The sequence below is a fragment of the Chamaea fasciata genome, unplaced genomic scaffold, assembly GCF_029207755.1.
Source record: "Chamaea fasciata isolate MVZ Bird 193981 ecotype frontalis unplaced genomic scaffold, bChaFas1.0.hap1 SCAF_1, whole genome shotgun sequence".
Lineage (NCBI taxonomy): Eukaryota > Metazoa > Chordata > Aves > Passeriformes > Sylviidae > Chamaea > Chamaea fasciata.
This window is the reverse complement of record NW_027094086.1, coordinates 134,000,093-134,016,001: the sequence shown is the minus strand read 5'-3', so window position 1 is coordinate 134,016,001 and position 15,909 is coordinate 134,000,093. Positions and strand designations below refer to the sequence as shown.

Below are 15,909 nucleotides of genomic sequence, written 5' to 3'. Positions count from 1 at the left end.
AATCAACTAAATATCAAAATGGTCTAGAAATTTCCTTCAAATTTCAATTCAGAGTTATGATTCTCATTTTTTCATTGATCTTCCCTTGTTAGTTTTTCAAGTGGTGCCCTGGGATGCCAAAATCAGTATGTATGATGTGCCTGAGTTGTGTACATGTTCATGCTTACACTCACTGTTGTGTATCTGAGAGTACAAAATTCCTTTTCTTTAAAATTATAGACACACAAATATCAGATTTCTGGTAACAGCATTCAGAAATTGTGCTCTTGCTTCACTATTAGATGACAGTGAGCCATGAGCTGGGAAAGCAGATCAATAATGCTTGAAGTGCTCCTTAATGAGAGCAGACCACATTATCATGAAGTTAAATGTCATAAGTGTAAAAAAATAAATTTCTCATTAAGAATTATTCTGCATGGCCCTCATAAATATTTTACCTTTTTATTAAGTTAAACAGAGACATTAAATGGAAACCTTTTTTTCCAGCTTACAAATAACCTAATGCATGGTCACAGTCAATTATTAAAAAGCACAAGAAATGATGACAGTAAAGTCCATTCAGGTAACATAGTCTCAATAAAGTCATATAAAGAATTATTGTATAAGAAGGTGAAAAAATATCAATACATCTGTTAATTTTAGAACATTTTTTTTCTATCTGTGATGCACTATTTTTTGTATTTTTTAATTTAACCTGTAAAATAAAATGTATCAGATTTGGAATTTAACCTATTTTTGTTATCAGAATATTGCCTACCGTCTCAACTGATAAAAATCTTTTATATCTTTGTTTTATTCTATCTTTGACAATATTTCCTAGAGCTCATATTTCCAATAAACTCAGTGTTTCTTCTTGTACCTCACTTCCATAGAAATTAATGAGACCTGAGGAAAATGAGCCTTGAAGGAAAGGACCTCAGAAGGTCAGATCATAATAAAGAGAGTAATTTGTAGTATTCTAAAATATTCTATGATATAGAAGCTGTTGACAAATCAATTTTTAAAAGGAAATAATGAAGTGATTCTCTTAATCAGTTTAAAATCCTCATTCAAAATGAGCTATGTACATCACAGCTATGTAAGTGAAGAGCAAAGAATCCATCTCAGTGCAGATACTCTTGTGATGCATACAGCTTATAACACACTGTATGGAAGCCAACTGAAGGAAAATACATGTAAAATAAAATAAGTATTTACATATATTAAACAATTATATAACCATTGAATATTACCATACTGCAGAAAACAGATCTAATATTCACACGTAAAAATATCACATGGGCTTCCTCTCTCTTCCCTTTTCACTGTCTCAAATTGCGTTCATAATTTCTACAAAGAGGCAATTTTTTTATTGTGCTGACTGTAAACCATGTTCCAGGAATACCATTCAGAGGCTTCCAAAAGGACAGTCTGTAAAGAGGAGGTTATCCCAAAATACTTGAAAGCTCCACAATTGTGCTTATGCTAGTTTTTACCACTAAATTCTCTCTGCTGAGAAGCAGATAAATATTCAATTACTTTCCCCATGCAGTTTAGGACATTCTCATTTGAACTCCATTATGTTTATTTTAAACTTGTTTTCAAGTTTTAACTATCTTCAATCTCCTAGTTTTTTCTGTGCATGTTATATTCCACTATAAATATATTTAACACATGCAGAAAACCCATAATATGCAAGACTTTAGTTTAACAAAATAAGACCAAGTAGAAAATATAAATGTGCCTTCAGCTGTCCTAGAGGACCCTTGTCATATGTCTAGCCCAGCAATTCTACAGCTACAAACAGTTCATGGTTAAGTGCTGTAAATCAAGTCGTTCTGTTGATCAGAAGCCCCTTTTCCCCCTCTGCTTTGTACGCTACTCTTCTTTTTGAGTTTGGCCACAGTAAGATTGTGCTTGCTGACTCTTAGCTTTGTTACGACAGACACAATAAAACTGTGAACTTTGTGCTGCAAAAAATACAATCTGTACATGACATGCTTTCTCTATCCTGAATGCCCCAGGCTTGGGTCAGGTGGGAAATGTTATTTTTGAGAAACTGGCAAAATGTATTTTGCTTGTTTGTTGTACAAAGGTAAAGAATCAATAACAACAAGAATGAGAAAGGTCAGACCAGGCTCCTTTGTGCCAACAGGAAGGTCAGCATACCAAAAGTCTTGAGAAAATTAAGCAAGCAGGTATCAACTTGTGGAGTAGAAAGCAAAAGATCATATGCAGAATGCAGAGCTGATATGAGAGGCACTAAATGGTTCCCTTTTAATTTTGGTTTGAGGCTAAGTATCCTCATACAGACAAGAAAATGGGGGGGTAGGGTGGGGTAAGGTGTAGTGTGGTGTGGGTTGTTTTTTTAGGTTTTGTTTGCTTGCTTTATTTTTTCTACAGACATGCATTTTCACAGATGCACACAGACACAGCTGAAAAGTGAACAAATGATAGGCCTCTCTGATCCTGCTGGAAAACAAAGGCATGAGCACAAACACATTCCCACAGGATACATACACCTAAACTTTAATAACCCTGCTTTAATAACCTAGCACACCTTACCAGAGATGCTGTAAGGAAATGATTCCTGAGTGATTAAAGACTGTATCCTATTAGAGTGCAAAAGCAATGATCGTGCAAATGACAACTCTATAAAGGATCAGCATCTAGGGTCTCCAGCTTTCCTAAATCAATCTTTAAAAAATTTGTACTGTGCATTGAGTTTCAATTGTACATATCAAACTTCTATGAGAAAAGCCTCCTCTGAATCATCTGTCTTCATAAACCACAATTTTCTGCAAAATACCCAGGAATATGACTATGCTGAAGCTGTATGTGAAAGTAGTTGGAGCACTTAGTGCAACTGCTTTCCCAACAGAGCTTCTTCCTGAAGCAGTGCTGTAAAACAAATAGTTGCTATAAAGTAATAAATCAAGTTACTTTCTGAACTCTTTCATTGTAAAGGTATTTTAATGCAAGACTTGTTATAAAACACTGTTGACATTCAGATTTGTGGGGTCATAAACTAAAACCAACATAAATTTCAGCAATCTTAACATTTTAAGAGATTGAGGATCCTTCATATGACAGCTTTCCAAATCCTTATTGAAACAATTTCCTTCCTTGCAATGACAACTCTGGAATATTTCCAGTTATGCTTATATGATGTCATTTTTCAGGTTATTATATAATATGTGAGGACTTAAGAAGAAATATTTTTACACTATATTAAGATGTGTTGATACCATCTTTATGAACTTAACAGAGATATTACTTCTTCCTTAAAAAAAAAAAACAACTATTATTTTTATTTGCTGAATATCTTAATGCATCTTACTGTGAAAAGAAGTGTCTAATTTTTCTAGCCCCAAAACAGAACAGAATCCCAGAAACATGGTTTAACTAGCCCCCACTGGGATGAATTAATACATGTGAACACAACCAGCAACAAATTGCAAGAGAGATCAGCATCCACTTCGCTATTCAAGATGATGAATATTCACTTACCATCTCCTACCAGGGCATCCTTACCTATCTACCTGTGTTTTTTTGGAGAACAATCACATGCACAACAGTGGGGACAATGAAACACTTCAAAAAAAAGACAAGGAGCTCACTAATGCTCACGTGCTTTGTAAAGCTTTTAAGAGTACATGTGCCTTAGAGTTTTATTAAAGTGCAGCTCTGAAGAAGGTCCCAGATTGTACCAAGTTTCCATTCTTTGAATTATACAACAATTAATGAATGCAAAACCTTCATTTTTTAGATGAAATTAGATCAAGAGATATTCTTCAGAAGTTAATTTTTCATGCTTCCGTTGATGATGGGCATCCAGTCTATGGCAGAACATTAAAGCTTGCTTAAACAACCACCACAAAACTCATACAGTGTTGATATGTGGCATCAGCAATTATCCCCTCATTTAACAAAACCACTTATGTTGTTTCACACTGTTTCCTACAAGATAGAAAGACCCCATACTTTCCTGAGAGAAGCCATGATCTACCTACCCAGTGTTTATCTTCTTGGGTTTAAGGGTTTCTTTTGTTACTGTTTGTTTGGTGGTTTGTTGGGGATTTTTTCGTGGGTTTTTGTTTCTTTGTTTTGGTCTTTTGTTTGTTTGTTTTTGTTTGTTGTTGTTGCTGTTGATTTTGTTGTTTTTTATAAGGGCAAACTTTATTCCTATTTTAGCCTATGTCCACAGATATATCAATTGAATAGAGTATTCTGTGAAGGAATCAAAAGTTTTATTTTGCTGACCTTAACACTTCAACTGAATTAGGAAAACTAATATTGACAAAAGTTCATTTGTAGTTTCCACTTGTTTTTATGGCAAGAGACTTTATAATAAAACACAGAGGCCACAGGATTCATATAATATAATCTGACACAATTTATACGAAATATTTATGTTACAAAATACAACATCAGACTAAATAACTTACCAATGGATTAAAGAAGGAAAGTTCTTACCCCCTCCAAAAATATAAAAGGAAATAAAACCTTAGTAATTTCTTGGATTTATCTTCCATAATTTAGTATGAGAAAACCACATGAACGTATGTGAAGAGTATTAAAGTTACAAGGGCAGAAACAATTTATTCATACCTGATTTTATGAGCCGTGAAATTATGATGAAAATAGTAAAATTATGATGTATTTTAAAACAAACAAGAAATTCCTAAATCTCATGTAACACGCCTCTAGAAACTTTCCTCCTGAACTTACCTGTGGTGCAGTTGTGGAACTCTATGTCATCTATTGCTGCTCCTCCTATCAGGTCTCTGGTACGAATGCCTTCAAAGATAATTTCAAAATTTCTTAGCTTCCCCAAATGTAACATGACTTTGTTCCACTCGTCACCGTGAGTTCCTGATTCACTCCATATTTTCACAATCCCATCATCAGTCTGAAATTTGAACAAATTATGTATCGTAAGATACATGCAAGTATGGATTATCAAACACAAGTTTTGGGGAGAAATACCCAAACCAAACAATACAGAGAAAAGACTTGAAGATGCCCATGCAGCTGTGTCAAGAATTGGCAGACAGATCCTTTGCTAGGATAATAGGAAGGGTAGTGAAATTAGATGAATACCCTGCAAATAACAACCATAAATAGCAGATAAAATCTCAGTAGAGAAATTACTTTGTGTGTGGTTGAATTTCAAACCCATCCATTTTGCTAGAGTGTGTTTAACTTCATACAAAACTGTTCTTTGTTTTTAGAATATATTACTGGATGCAAGCCTACCATTTTAAATTGTATCCATCTATCTTTACAAAGTTGTGGCAATGTGATAAAGGGGAGGAAAAACTAACAAATATGAGATAACCATAGATTTAGTGTAGTTTATTTAAAGGTAAATAAGAATACTCTGACTCACAAGTACACCAATATATTTTAAAACTTTTCTTTAGACCTCTTATCTTACTACCTATCTGGCAAATCAGCAGCAAACAACATGCTTTATTTTATAATAGCAGTGTTAGAATGCTGATGCACCAATTTTCCTTGCTGTGAAGGGATGACACATATATACGATGACATCAAAAGGAAATTTTTGCAAAAGTTTCGTATTTATCTAAAATCTATTTTTCTTTGTGACTGTCTGCCTAACCAACTGAACTGTAAATAAGAATATTTTTCTACTCTTTTCTTAGAAAAAGCCATTAATACTCCAGCTGGGGTTGAGATAAAACACTGTGAGATGCATCAAGGAGCTAAATATAATGCATAACAAAGGTTCTAAGACTGTAGTACATGAACAAGCAAAATCTAAGGAAAATAGAGACAGGAGTAAAATAGGCAGGGAAGAAAATTAATTACATTTCTTTATCCATGGTGAAGCTGTTAGATCAGATTTATGTTAACAAGAATGTCTTATGCATATTTATGACAAGAAAATGAATCTTGGTGCTTTAGATACTGTATTCTGAATAAGAAAGCACAGACAAGCATGCAGACAAATATTACATTAGTTGTTTGTGAATCAGGGAACTCACAGAATTGTTGATATCTTTTAGAAGGAGGTACTCAGACCTAACAAAGCATAGAGACATTTGAAGTGTGGCTTAGCAAGGGTGTTCTGGAAAATCATAATGAACAGTAAAGGAATTTTTGAATTTTATGGCAATTTTAATTTAAAATGCTGAACAGAAAAGAATAAAACAGGGTTGAATTCCCATAACTTCATGTAAAGTCATAGATATACAGCTGAATAACTTTATTTCTGCACAAGGATATTAGAGCAGTGGTGATAGCAGCCCTTTTAAAGTCATGATATCTGAGCACACAAGCACCTACAGATGCAAGTTTAGGCATTGCTTCTTCAGTTATGTCTCATTTGTTTAAAACAAATGACACAGTCCATTAAAGTGAAAATAATATAACAGGACCTTAGTAGTGGTTTGTACCACTAATTCCAGAGATGATGACAACAGGTTATGATGCTCTTAATGATTTTCTCCCAGTGAGACTCCTAACTCTGTGTGCCATCACATCAAGAGTGCATCCTTTTAACAGAGTCAGAGCACCATAGATCACCTCAAATTGAAGGGGACCCATGATGATTTTCAAATCCAACTCCTTGCTTCTTCAGAAGTACTTAAAAGTAAACCATGACCAAGATCATTATCCAGGTGCTCCTTGAACTCAGACATGCTTCGTGCTGTCATCCCTGGGGAGCCTGTTCCAGGAACCAACTCCCCTCCCAGTGAAGAAGCCCCTTTTGGGCCTATAATCAGTGCAGTCAAGGGGGACTGAAATCAGAATGAGAGTTAGACCTTTGTAAAACTTTTATGTACAGTTCAGTACAGAAACCCAGCTTAGAGGGCTCTGTATTAACACTGAGCTCAAAAGGGGTAGTAATTGAAGCTGATTTCAAAAGTGGTAACAGAGTGGCAAATCTATTTCAAACTTACTCCTATTATTCCTGTTCATCAATTCCTGCTCAGCTATATCTGTTTCATTGATTCTGTTATTTTTGAGCAGCCTCCAAGAGATTATTTCCTATTATTGGGGTAGTTTGTTTAGTCTGCAAACGTCTTTCACCTGTTCATAACAGGAATAAAATGAATTACATTTGACCTGTTGTATTCTCCAACATAGACTACATCGCCAAAACTTAGAAAAGATGCACTTTTAAACATTTTATCCATTTGTTTTTTTTGGGCCCTTTCTGTTTGCCCTTGACAACTGTTTGGAATACAAACAATTTTCATTAATATTACTTATAATAAATCACTGATTAATTTTACAAAACTAGCTCAGCACTGTTTATTAGTGAAATAATTGAATTAAAATTAGTGAATTTAGGAAAGTTAAAATGAAGTAGACTAAAATAATGCTGAATGATAAGCAAGTTGCCTTAAATTCATGCATTTGAGCATGATAGAAAAATTCAACACTTTTTTCTATCTGAACATAAAGCCCCAAATCTATTACAAAATTAGATGTATTTAAGATTGAATACATGGAGATAGCTGAAATTTTTTTATAAAACATAGAGATAAGTCCTAATATGAAATCTGGAGGTGTTAAATGTTACACAGTTAACCAGAGTATGAGCCTCATGTCTGCTGCTAGCCAGATTATGATTGATTTCACATTATATTTCATTACATGACATTCTGTTCACACTAAAGTTGTGTTTATCACATCGATTTTTTGAGTAAAGGATGCTGCATGTAACATGTGATAGGGATCAGATATTTCTTTAGAAATAACCACATAAAAATGTTGTAGCAATCAATTTGTATATGGTATCATAGCCATAAAGTATCAAATCTTTATGCAATTATAGGCACTGGGGAACTTTTTATACAGCAAGAGACTGAAATATTTTTTGTTAAGAAGAATTTTTCCAGATGGAAGCCTTATTGCAGTCTCCTTGCACTTCACAAATTACTGAATTTGAGTACACAAATAAAATGCAGAAGAGACATCTCTCTTCTTGTCTGGGTTTCACAGAAGGAGTTCCTACACCACAGTAGCACTTCATAAAGCATGAAAGGCTCATTTTTCACTTGCTCAGCAATAGCTCTACATACCAAAATGAAAAGCATCCTCACCCACTGCATAACTGCATGAAGGCTGTTCCAACACAGAGTGCAAAGTCATTTCAAATTCGTAAGCCCTACACATTGTCTGCATCAAACATCCAAGGGGAGGTGGGAAAGGAAGAGACAAGCAGTAAACTTGGCCTTCCTCCTCTTCCCAGGCCCAGAGAGGGAAGCTGGCTTGGGTCAGGGCTGTAAGCTGTACACTTGCTTGGCATGAGAGAATCATCGCTTTGCAGCTTTGCAGATTCCATTTCATGAATTATTGTTTTGTTTTCTGCATTCTCCAACCTTTGAATCTGCCTTGTTCTTTGGCATTTCTTTCATATTGTTGGAATGTGTTTGCTTCTAAAACAAACACAATTATGGCCTGAGGGGGATAGAAAAATTATTCTGTGCTTTGACCTGCCCATTGCATCCAGAAATCCTTCGATCTCTTTCACTCTTGTATACATATATTGATGTAAAGGAGAGTTATGTAAAAGAGATGTATGACAAGCAGAAATATGCTCACTGTAGTGGAGGCACAGTGTCACCTTTTTTTCTGCTTTTAAGAGGTTTTTTTTTTTTTTTGCTGAGACCTTCTCAGCAAAAGTGAGTGAGTGTAGATTTCCCTTCAGCCTGTGCTGGTTGGTGACCAAAGGCCCAGCCAAACTCTGCTCTTTTATCAGGCTGATAAACGGTAGCTCAGAGCTGTGGGTTTGGTGAATGATCCTGTCCATATGTGCATTGGTTGATTCTTCTGCCTGTTGGTCAGGGCAGGAATCTGTTTTTCCTGCTACTCCTCAGGATTTTAGCTGCATGTAGGCTTTATGCAGACAGAAGTGATAAAAGAGGATGGCTTGTTGGTCATACTAAAAAGTTTTACATGATGACTGGACCATGGGATACAACACATCCTAGATTTTCATGCGTATTTCTACTTTAGACTTATTGCTGCACAGTATATGGTTTACTATTTATTAGTACAGACTATTACCAGGTAACACTACTACAGAAAAGCTCCAGAAATTTCCCGAGAATGTAATTTCTACAACCAATTTTGGAATTCTGTGCCTTTCAATTCCCTAAACTCAACCTGAGAGATTCCAAGAGTTCAATGTTACTGACAGACTAAGTAAAAAAATTGTCAGTTCTTCCTAAAAATACACACTAAGACTGCTAAAAACAGATGGTGTTTTCATTTAAGGCTCTGAAAAGTTATTATTAATTGCACATCACTGCCCTCTGTGGGTTGAACATAGCAAAAGGTCAGGCTGAGGTGAGGGGCCATCATTAAGAAAAAATTGACAGTAAAGGGCATATTTTTACTTTGATTTGTGGCAGTGGGTCCTATTGTTCCACTGGCACATCATGCTGAGTAATAAACACTCTCAGAAAATGGCAGAATTACTTCTAAGAAGGCCACAGCCTGTTTAGATCTGTAGGTCTATACGCCTAGCCATATCTGAAAATTCATATTCATATTCATAGGATTTTTATCTGCTTTCTGATGGTCTGAAGGGAACTCTTAATGATTTTGTTCCATTGGAGCTCAGAATCTTCCTCATGCTTGTATTCATCTGAAGGACAATCTAAAGTGTTTATATCCTCTCTTTTGAACAATTCAAGGGGGAAGGTACTAGGTACTAGGCTCAATATCCTCATTAATTCACCTGAGGATAGTAAGAATAAAGGAGAGGAAGGATTTATTTTTGTCTTAGAATTCCTTTTATGTTGTGTCTGAGTTTAATATTTTTTCTATCCATCAGAGACCACCATTATTCTCAAGGCTACGTTTCTAACAGAGCCAGAACAATATTAGGAACTGACTCCAAAGCATGCACAAGGAGTATGTGATTCTCCATTACAAGATGTTGCAAAGAAACTTCCTGTGAATACACTTTCTTTCAGAGCAATACAGTAACTATTCCAGATGCAATTATAAAAATTCTTCTATGAGGCAGTCTTCTGACTTGCCTCTGCAGTGGAGCAGCAATGAAACACAGATTTTGTTCTTGATCTGCACCTCTCCTATTCATATTCCAAGCTGGGTTCAAAATATTTTCGTGCTTCATTCCTATCAGATATTTATTTCTGCAGAGCCACAGGAAATGAAGCAAAGCTTACCAAACGGATGGAGGCAATGAAAACATTTGTTAAATATTCCTGGACTCTTCAAACCAAATATACTTGAGGGTTTTTTAATCAGAGACAGAGTATTTTCAAATGATTCATCAAAAAACTATCAACTGTTTTTTCCTAATACCTTAAAAACACTTTCCAGATTCATTGTATCAAAAGATTCCTCTTTCCACATCACCTTTCAGACTTTTTAGAAAAGTAAAGCTCCTTTTACATACTTCTGTAAAAAATTAGAAAAAACATCCCTGCTTTCAGGTTTGACAGATTTTTCACATACTTTTACAAAAAATTAGAAAAAACTTTCTTGCTTCAAAAACAGTATCTTCCTGACAATCTTTAATGATCCAGAATCTTTTCAACATGATATATGTTATGCAAAGCACAGAAAAATGGTATAGAGTGAACATAATGTGACTTCAACTGTCACTGCTCTTTTCTCCTATTATCTCTCTGTTTTACAAGAGTATTTCAAGAGGGCAGTTTACTTTTCAGGCATTTATTCTTGCTTTAGAATGAAATGTATTTTCATGATGTGCAAATGAAGTTAATTAATAAACCTGGCTTTACTGAAGTTTTATTTTCCTTGGTGTTTAACTTCATTGAAGTCTTTCCATGGCTGAACAAGTAGTTTAAAATGAAGTATGCCATGATGAGCTGTGTTCATTCTATGCTTTCTCCTTTTCTCAGCAAGGAGTGGAGTGCAGGTCTGAGCTTTCCATGCACATGAAAGAAACAGGAGGCAGTCCGAAGAAAAGTCACAGCTTTTCCTTATTTGTCCATAATTTTAAGACCTTGTCCATGAATTTGTATTTCCCTATCACAGAACAATTAATATCTTTCCTGAAACTTTTAATATCATCTATCTACTTATTTCAATTTCATTGCTTGAGAGGGAGTCCTATTTGGAGAAGGTTCTGTGCACCTTATAGATTTGGGCTGATGCTACCTCAGCACTGCAGTTCACAGAATACTTGCTTAATTTAAAGATCTCACTTCCTAGGCTTAAGTCTCTGATAAGCAGCTTGAAACAAAAGTGCATTGAAATGCAATAAAACTGAAGACTGATGCTGTATAACAAAATCTCTTAAAAAAATTATTGTGTCTCCTTCATCTGATAGATGTATGAGAGAGTATACTATCTTCAAAGTATGAGAGATTCCATTTTTTTTTCCTTACTCACTGATTTTCTCTTAAAATTCTTAAAACACTGTTTTACTTGAAAACAGTCAATTAAACATACAGAGTTTGATCTTATATATTATTCAAGCAAACAGAAGCTCTACGTGAGCTAAATGGTCAGGAGTACCAAATTGTCAAATGTATTTAAATGAGTCAAAAAATGAACGGATGTCGAGATTTGTTCATCCGAGACTTAAAATTTAAGCTGACATTTTCTTTCTGATCCTCTTCCCTATTTCCTTTCTCTCCTTGTTTCCTCTTTTCTCTCTTCTATCTTTCCTTCACAGCGACACAAAGAAAAAAAGAGAGCAGCCAATAAGGCCACAAAGAGGGGAGTTATGAGGGAGCACGTGTGTCCTCTGGCACCCCTGTCCATCACCACTCTGACAACAAGGCAACACAAACAGCTCAGTGCTGCTTTATAACAGCACCACTTAAAACAACCCAGCTACCTTATTTTAGGGAAAGGCACATTCTCGGCATTTTATGGGCAGGGTTGATAAGTGTATGCAAAAAAACCAAACAAAACATTTGCACATGTTGTTGTTAATAATGTAGGAAAATCTGGGCATGGTAGTAGTTATTTATTACTCTGCCCTTAGCTAATGTTTTGAAAATTTGTTGCTACTATTAAATAATTCTTGTGGTTAGTATTACATTTAGAAAATTGCTGCTAATTATCTGAACGTTGGAGCTCTGCATTAGACATATAATTCCAAAATTATTAAGTCTTCCTAGAATAGCTCTGAGACAAATAGACACAATTTCAATGTTGGAAGAGGTTTTAAACTCTGAATTTATCTTCCATCACTGAACTGAAGGGTGCTGCAGGATGCATGCTATGGGATTCTGGCTTTTTCAGCAAATTGGGGTAGCAGAAATGAAGAAATAACATCAAAAAAAGCAGACAAGAGAACTTCAAGAATCTACAGAGTAATTATTCCAGAAGGCAGGAACAAATTAGGGACAAGTATGCAACCGGATTTTTACTTTAGGAATATGATACTGATAAGCTTACTCAAGCTCCAGTGACTTCAATGAAAATTTATGACTCTCAGGAATGAAAAGATGCATTAAAAAATCTCAAAGTTTTCAGTGTTATGGCAGGAACCAGGTATACTATTTACTAAATATTTCCAGTAAAAAAACTCTTAAAAAGGAAACATGAAGTGCATCAAATAACATGCTGGAGAAATTATTTTGTCCAGGCAATATTTATACTACCTATGTACATCAGCATGCATAGAAATTTGGCTTCACATTAAAGAAAAAACCTTAAAAAATTACACAAAAAATTGAATTTCCACGATGCATTAAAGAAAGAAGGAAAACAACAAGATGAAATAGCGATATTTTAGCTTTCAAGACTCTTATTACAGTCTGTTTGTATTAGTCTCAGTAGGTTTTCGTAATAGGAGTTAATGACAAAATGCATCCAGCCACCCCTTTAATTTCCTCCTTTGTGTAAAGTTTTAAGATGATTTTCATTCTCTGAAATATCTTTTCCCCAATTTTCATTTCCTAAATTAACATCACTATAATAAAGGATTATGCATTTCAGCGAAAACACCCCCCATGCATTCTAATGAAAAAAAGGCTAGATAAATAAAAGTGTATTGCGGATAAAATTGCTTTTTAAAAAATGCACCAGTTTTGTTTGAAATTTTGGAATCTCAGTGAATTCCTCCAGAGAATAAAAAGGCATCAACACCTCACCCTGCCATGGGTGCCAGCACTCACAATATTTCTAGAAGTAATCATCTGAAATAGTAAGACTCTTCTTTTTTAATTGCTCGAAGTTCTGAGTTGAGAAAAGTCAGTTTAAAAGGTGCTTTGATAAAACATGATTGGCAGTTCACCTGGAGACAGCAGTTTGTTTCAAGCAGGTACACATTGCAAGGAACGACAATTTAATTGCTCATTAAAAAAAGATGAAATTACACTTTAAACCCATTTAGTCTGGAAATCTATAATGGGAAGGCAAGAATAATGTATTGTTTTTCTTTAAATTATTCTGTGTATTTCATTTTCTTATAACTTTGATTTATCACCTCACAACTGTTAGATCTAATAGCTGTCATTATAGCCAGCCTTCATTTATAAACAAGCAAACTTTTCTGACATTTGTATCCCTTTACATTCCCAGGATAGTAGTTCCATCAAATATACCTTTCTGTGCTTAGGCTCTTTAAAATATATAACTTCATTTCATTTGTTATCCCTACCAATTAGAAGAGAGAAATACAACAACTTACTGTAAAAGAGGATTCATTAGGTACTTTGTACTACTTCATCCTCTCCTCATTTCCTAGCCCTCCCAGCTCTTCTTTCTCCTCAAACACATATATTTCTTCTTCATTTCCTGTCATAATCCACCTGTGTTTGATTTTGGGTTTTAGGTAGCTTAAGGGATAACAATTTGATTGCTTGGATTACGTTTTTTTTCCTTCAGTTCTGTTGCTAAGGCTAAGTAACAATAAGCATCAAAGCCACTTCATAAGAGCTTTAGCATTTCAAGCAACTTAGTTTTATTTTCTTTTTTTCCTCAAACCTTGTTACACCTTTGTTTTAATCACATTTTACAGGTCTCTTTGGAATATTCCCATATCAGACTTGAGGCAACTGCAATGTCTTGGAAAAGTAAAGCTTGAAAGAGAAATAATCACTTAAAAAATTCTAAGATTCTGGACAAAAGTTACAACCCAACATAGGGCCAAACAAGAACAGTGTGCTAAATGTTGTGCAATGATGGATTCCACGGACTAAAAAATAAAAGTAACCCCCTTACTTCTATGCACTACCTAAACAAATGCAGAGCATATAGAATAATAGATGTAACAGAAGTGTTTATGAATCAAGATCATAAAAAGTTCTTTGCAGACATGAGGCAATCTCAAATCTGTAATGTTTCCTCCTACAGGGAATAATTTGAATATGATAGTGAAAGATGGGAGGCAAAACCAGTTATTAGATTTCACTGTTTTTTATGCATCTTTAGCTCTTTTTTTTTTTTTTTCTCATTCTTTTTTTTTTTTTTTTTTTTTTTTTTTTCCTTTAGAAGTTAGGGCATGGACTGAGAGAAGGAATGAAAACTTTTCCAAGTAGAAGGTGCATACCCCTGAGAACTCTGAAAGCAGTGGTGACATCCATGAGGTGGGTGCCTCAGAGCACCCACCAGGAAGGACAATGGCGAGTCCCAGCCCCCTGAGTGTCATGGAAACTCTGTTCCTACAAGCAGCCACACTGAACCTGGGACATGGGTAAAACTCACACCTCAGGTCTGCAGATCAGACCAGACACTGCCAGTGAGTGCTTGTCCAGGATGCCTTTTGGAGAAAAAGGATGGTGAAGAACCTTTCCTTTCACATGTTATGGATCCAAGCACTATTTCAGTGACACTGTGCAGGCAGAAGCTGTGCTGGCAGGACAACTTTTCTCCTCTGACACTTTGACAGATACTTGCCAAGGTCAGAAGCATTCTATTCACAGTGTCACAGTGTTTAAAAGATCAGTCCCGCAAAGTGGGAATTACGGAATCAGCCTGTGTGAAAGTCCTCTCAGCTCTTCAAAATGTGAAGATTTGTGCAAGAAAAATTAAAGAATTATCACTATAGCTGACTTGTAAAACAGAAGCCTCAAGACAAACCCAATTCAGCTGAGCAAAGCATCTGGAATCTTCCAGGGACTTTGTTGGTTTTAGTCAATATTTCAATTTGGCAATTCACCTCTAATACCATTTTAATTCTCTGTATAATACTGAGTGAAGAAGTAGGAAAATATATCTTCACAGGAATTCTGGTGAGAGAAAAATGTAATAAAATTTGATAAAATATAGGAAAGAGAAGTATACATCTCTGATGTAAACAAAAGATTTAGGAAAAGTAAGGTTCTTCCATACAGGAAAATATAATTAAAAGATTAGTAATAATTCTTAAGACTGGCAATAGTAATTCTTAATTCTTGTACACTGTCATCAAAACTTTTGAGGTTTTAAGAAATATTTAATCGGTCACTTCTTTAAAGTGACAAATCTGCAGGTCAAGGATTGACATGAATATTCCCTATTAATCATCAAAGTGCATCATATGCTTTTTCAGATGTATGAGAGAGTGATTAATGTCAGTCAGGTGTCATTCCTACTTTGATGCAGTGGGATGTTCTCTGGGATATAACTGTATTTCTTTGTGACATCTACTATACAGCCTATTTGTATTCTTTGGGAATATCCTTTTCAATTCGATTGTAGCTTTTGGGCTTGTAGAAATACAGAACAGATCCTCTGGGATATTAGATGAACTGGACAGCCTCAGGGGACTCAAAACACTGAGGCTGAAAAAATAGTACATTCTTTATATAGTCAAAGCTCAATTAAGCATTTTAAGCCTCACTGAATTGATCCTGGACAAATGAGATATCTTCAAGAGAAATGTTTAAGTCGTGTCTCTATAACATCTAATGGATATGACTATTTATTTCTTAGAGAATGCCAAGCAACCAAATGTTTGATTTAATTTTTTAATCTGCAGTTATGAAATATATTCTCTACAAATTGAGGGCTCTT

At 35.1% G+C, this 15,909-nt stretch overlaps 1 protein-coding gene across 1 annotated transcript in view; it reads right to left on the bottom strand.

The window, feature by feature from the left end:
- Positions 1-15,909, bottom strand: part of MALRD1 (MAM and LDL receptor class A domain containing 1) — a 232,061-nt gene that overhangs the window by 92,865 nt on the left and 123,287 nt on the right. Inside the window, exon 28 of the mRNA XM_066191598.1 lies at positions 4,711-4,891. Coding sequence (XP_066047695.1) covers positions 4,711-4,891 — 181 coding nt within the window. The remainder of the gene's footprint in view (positions 1-4,710; positions 4,892-15,909) is intronic.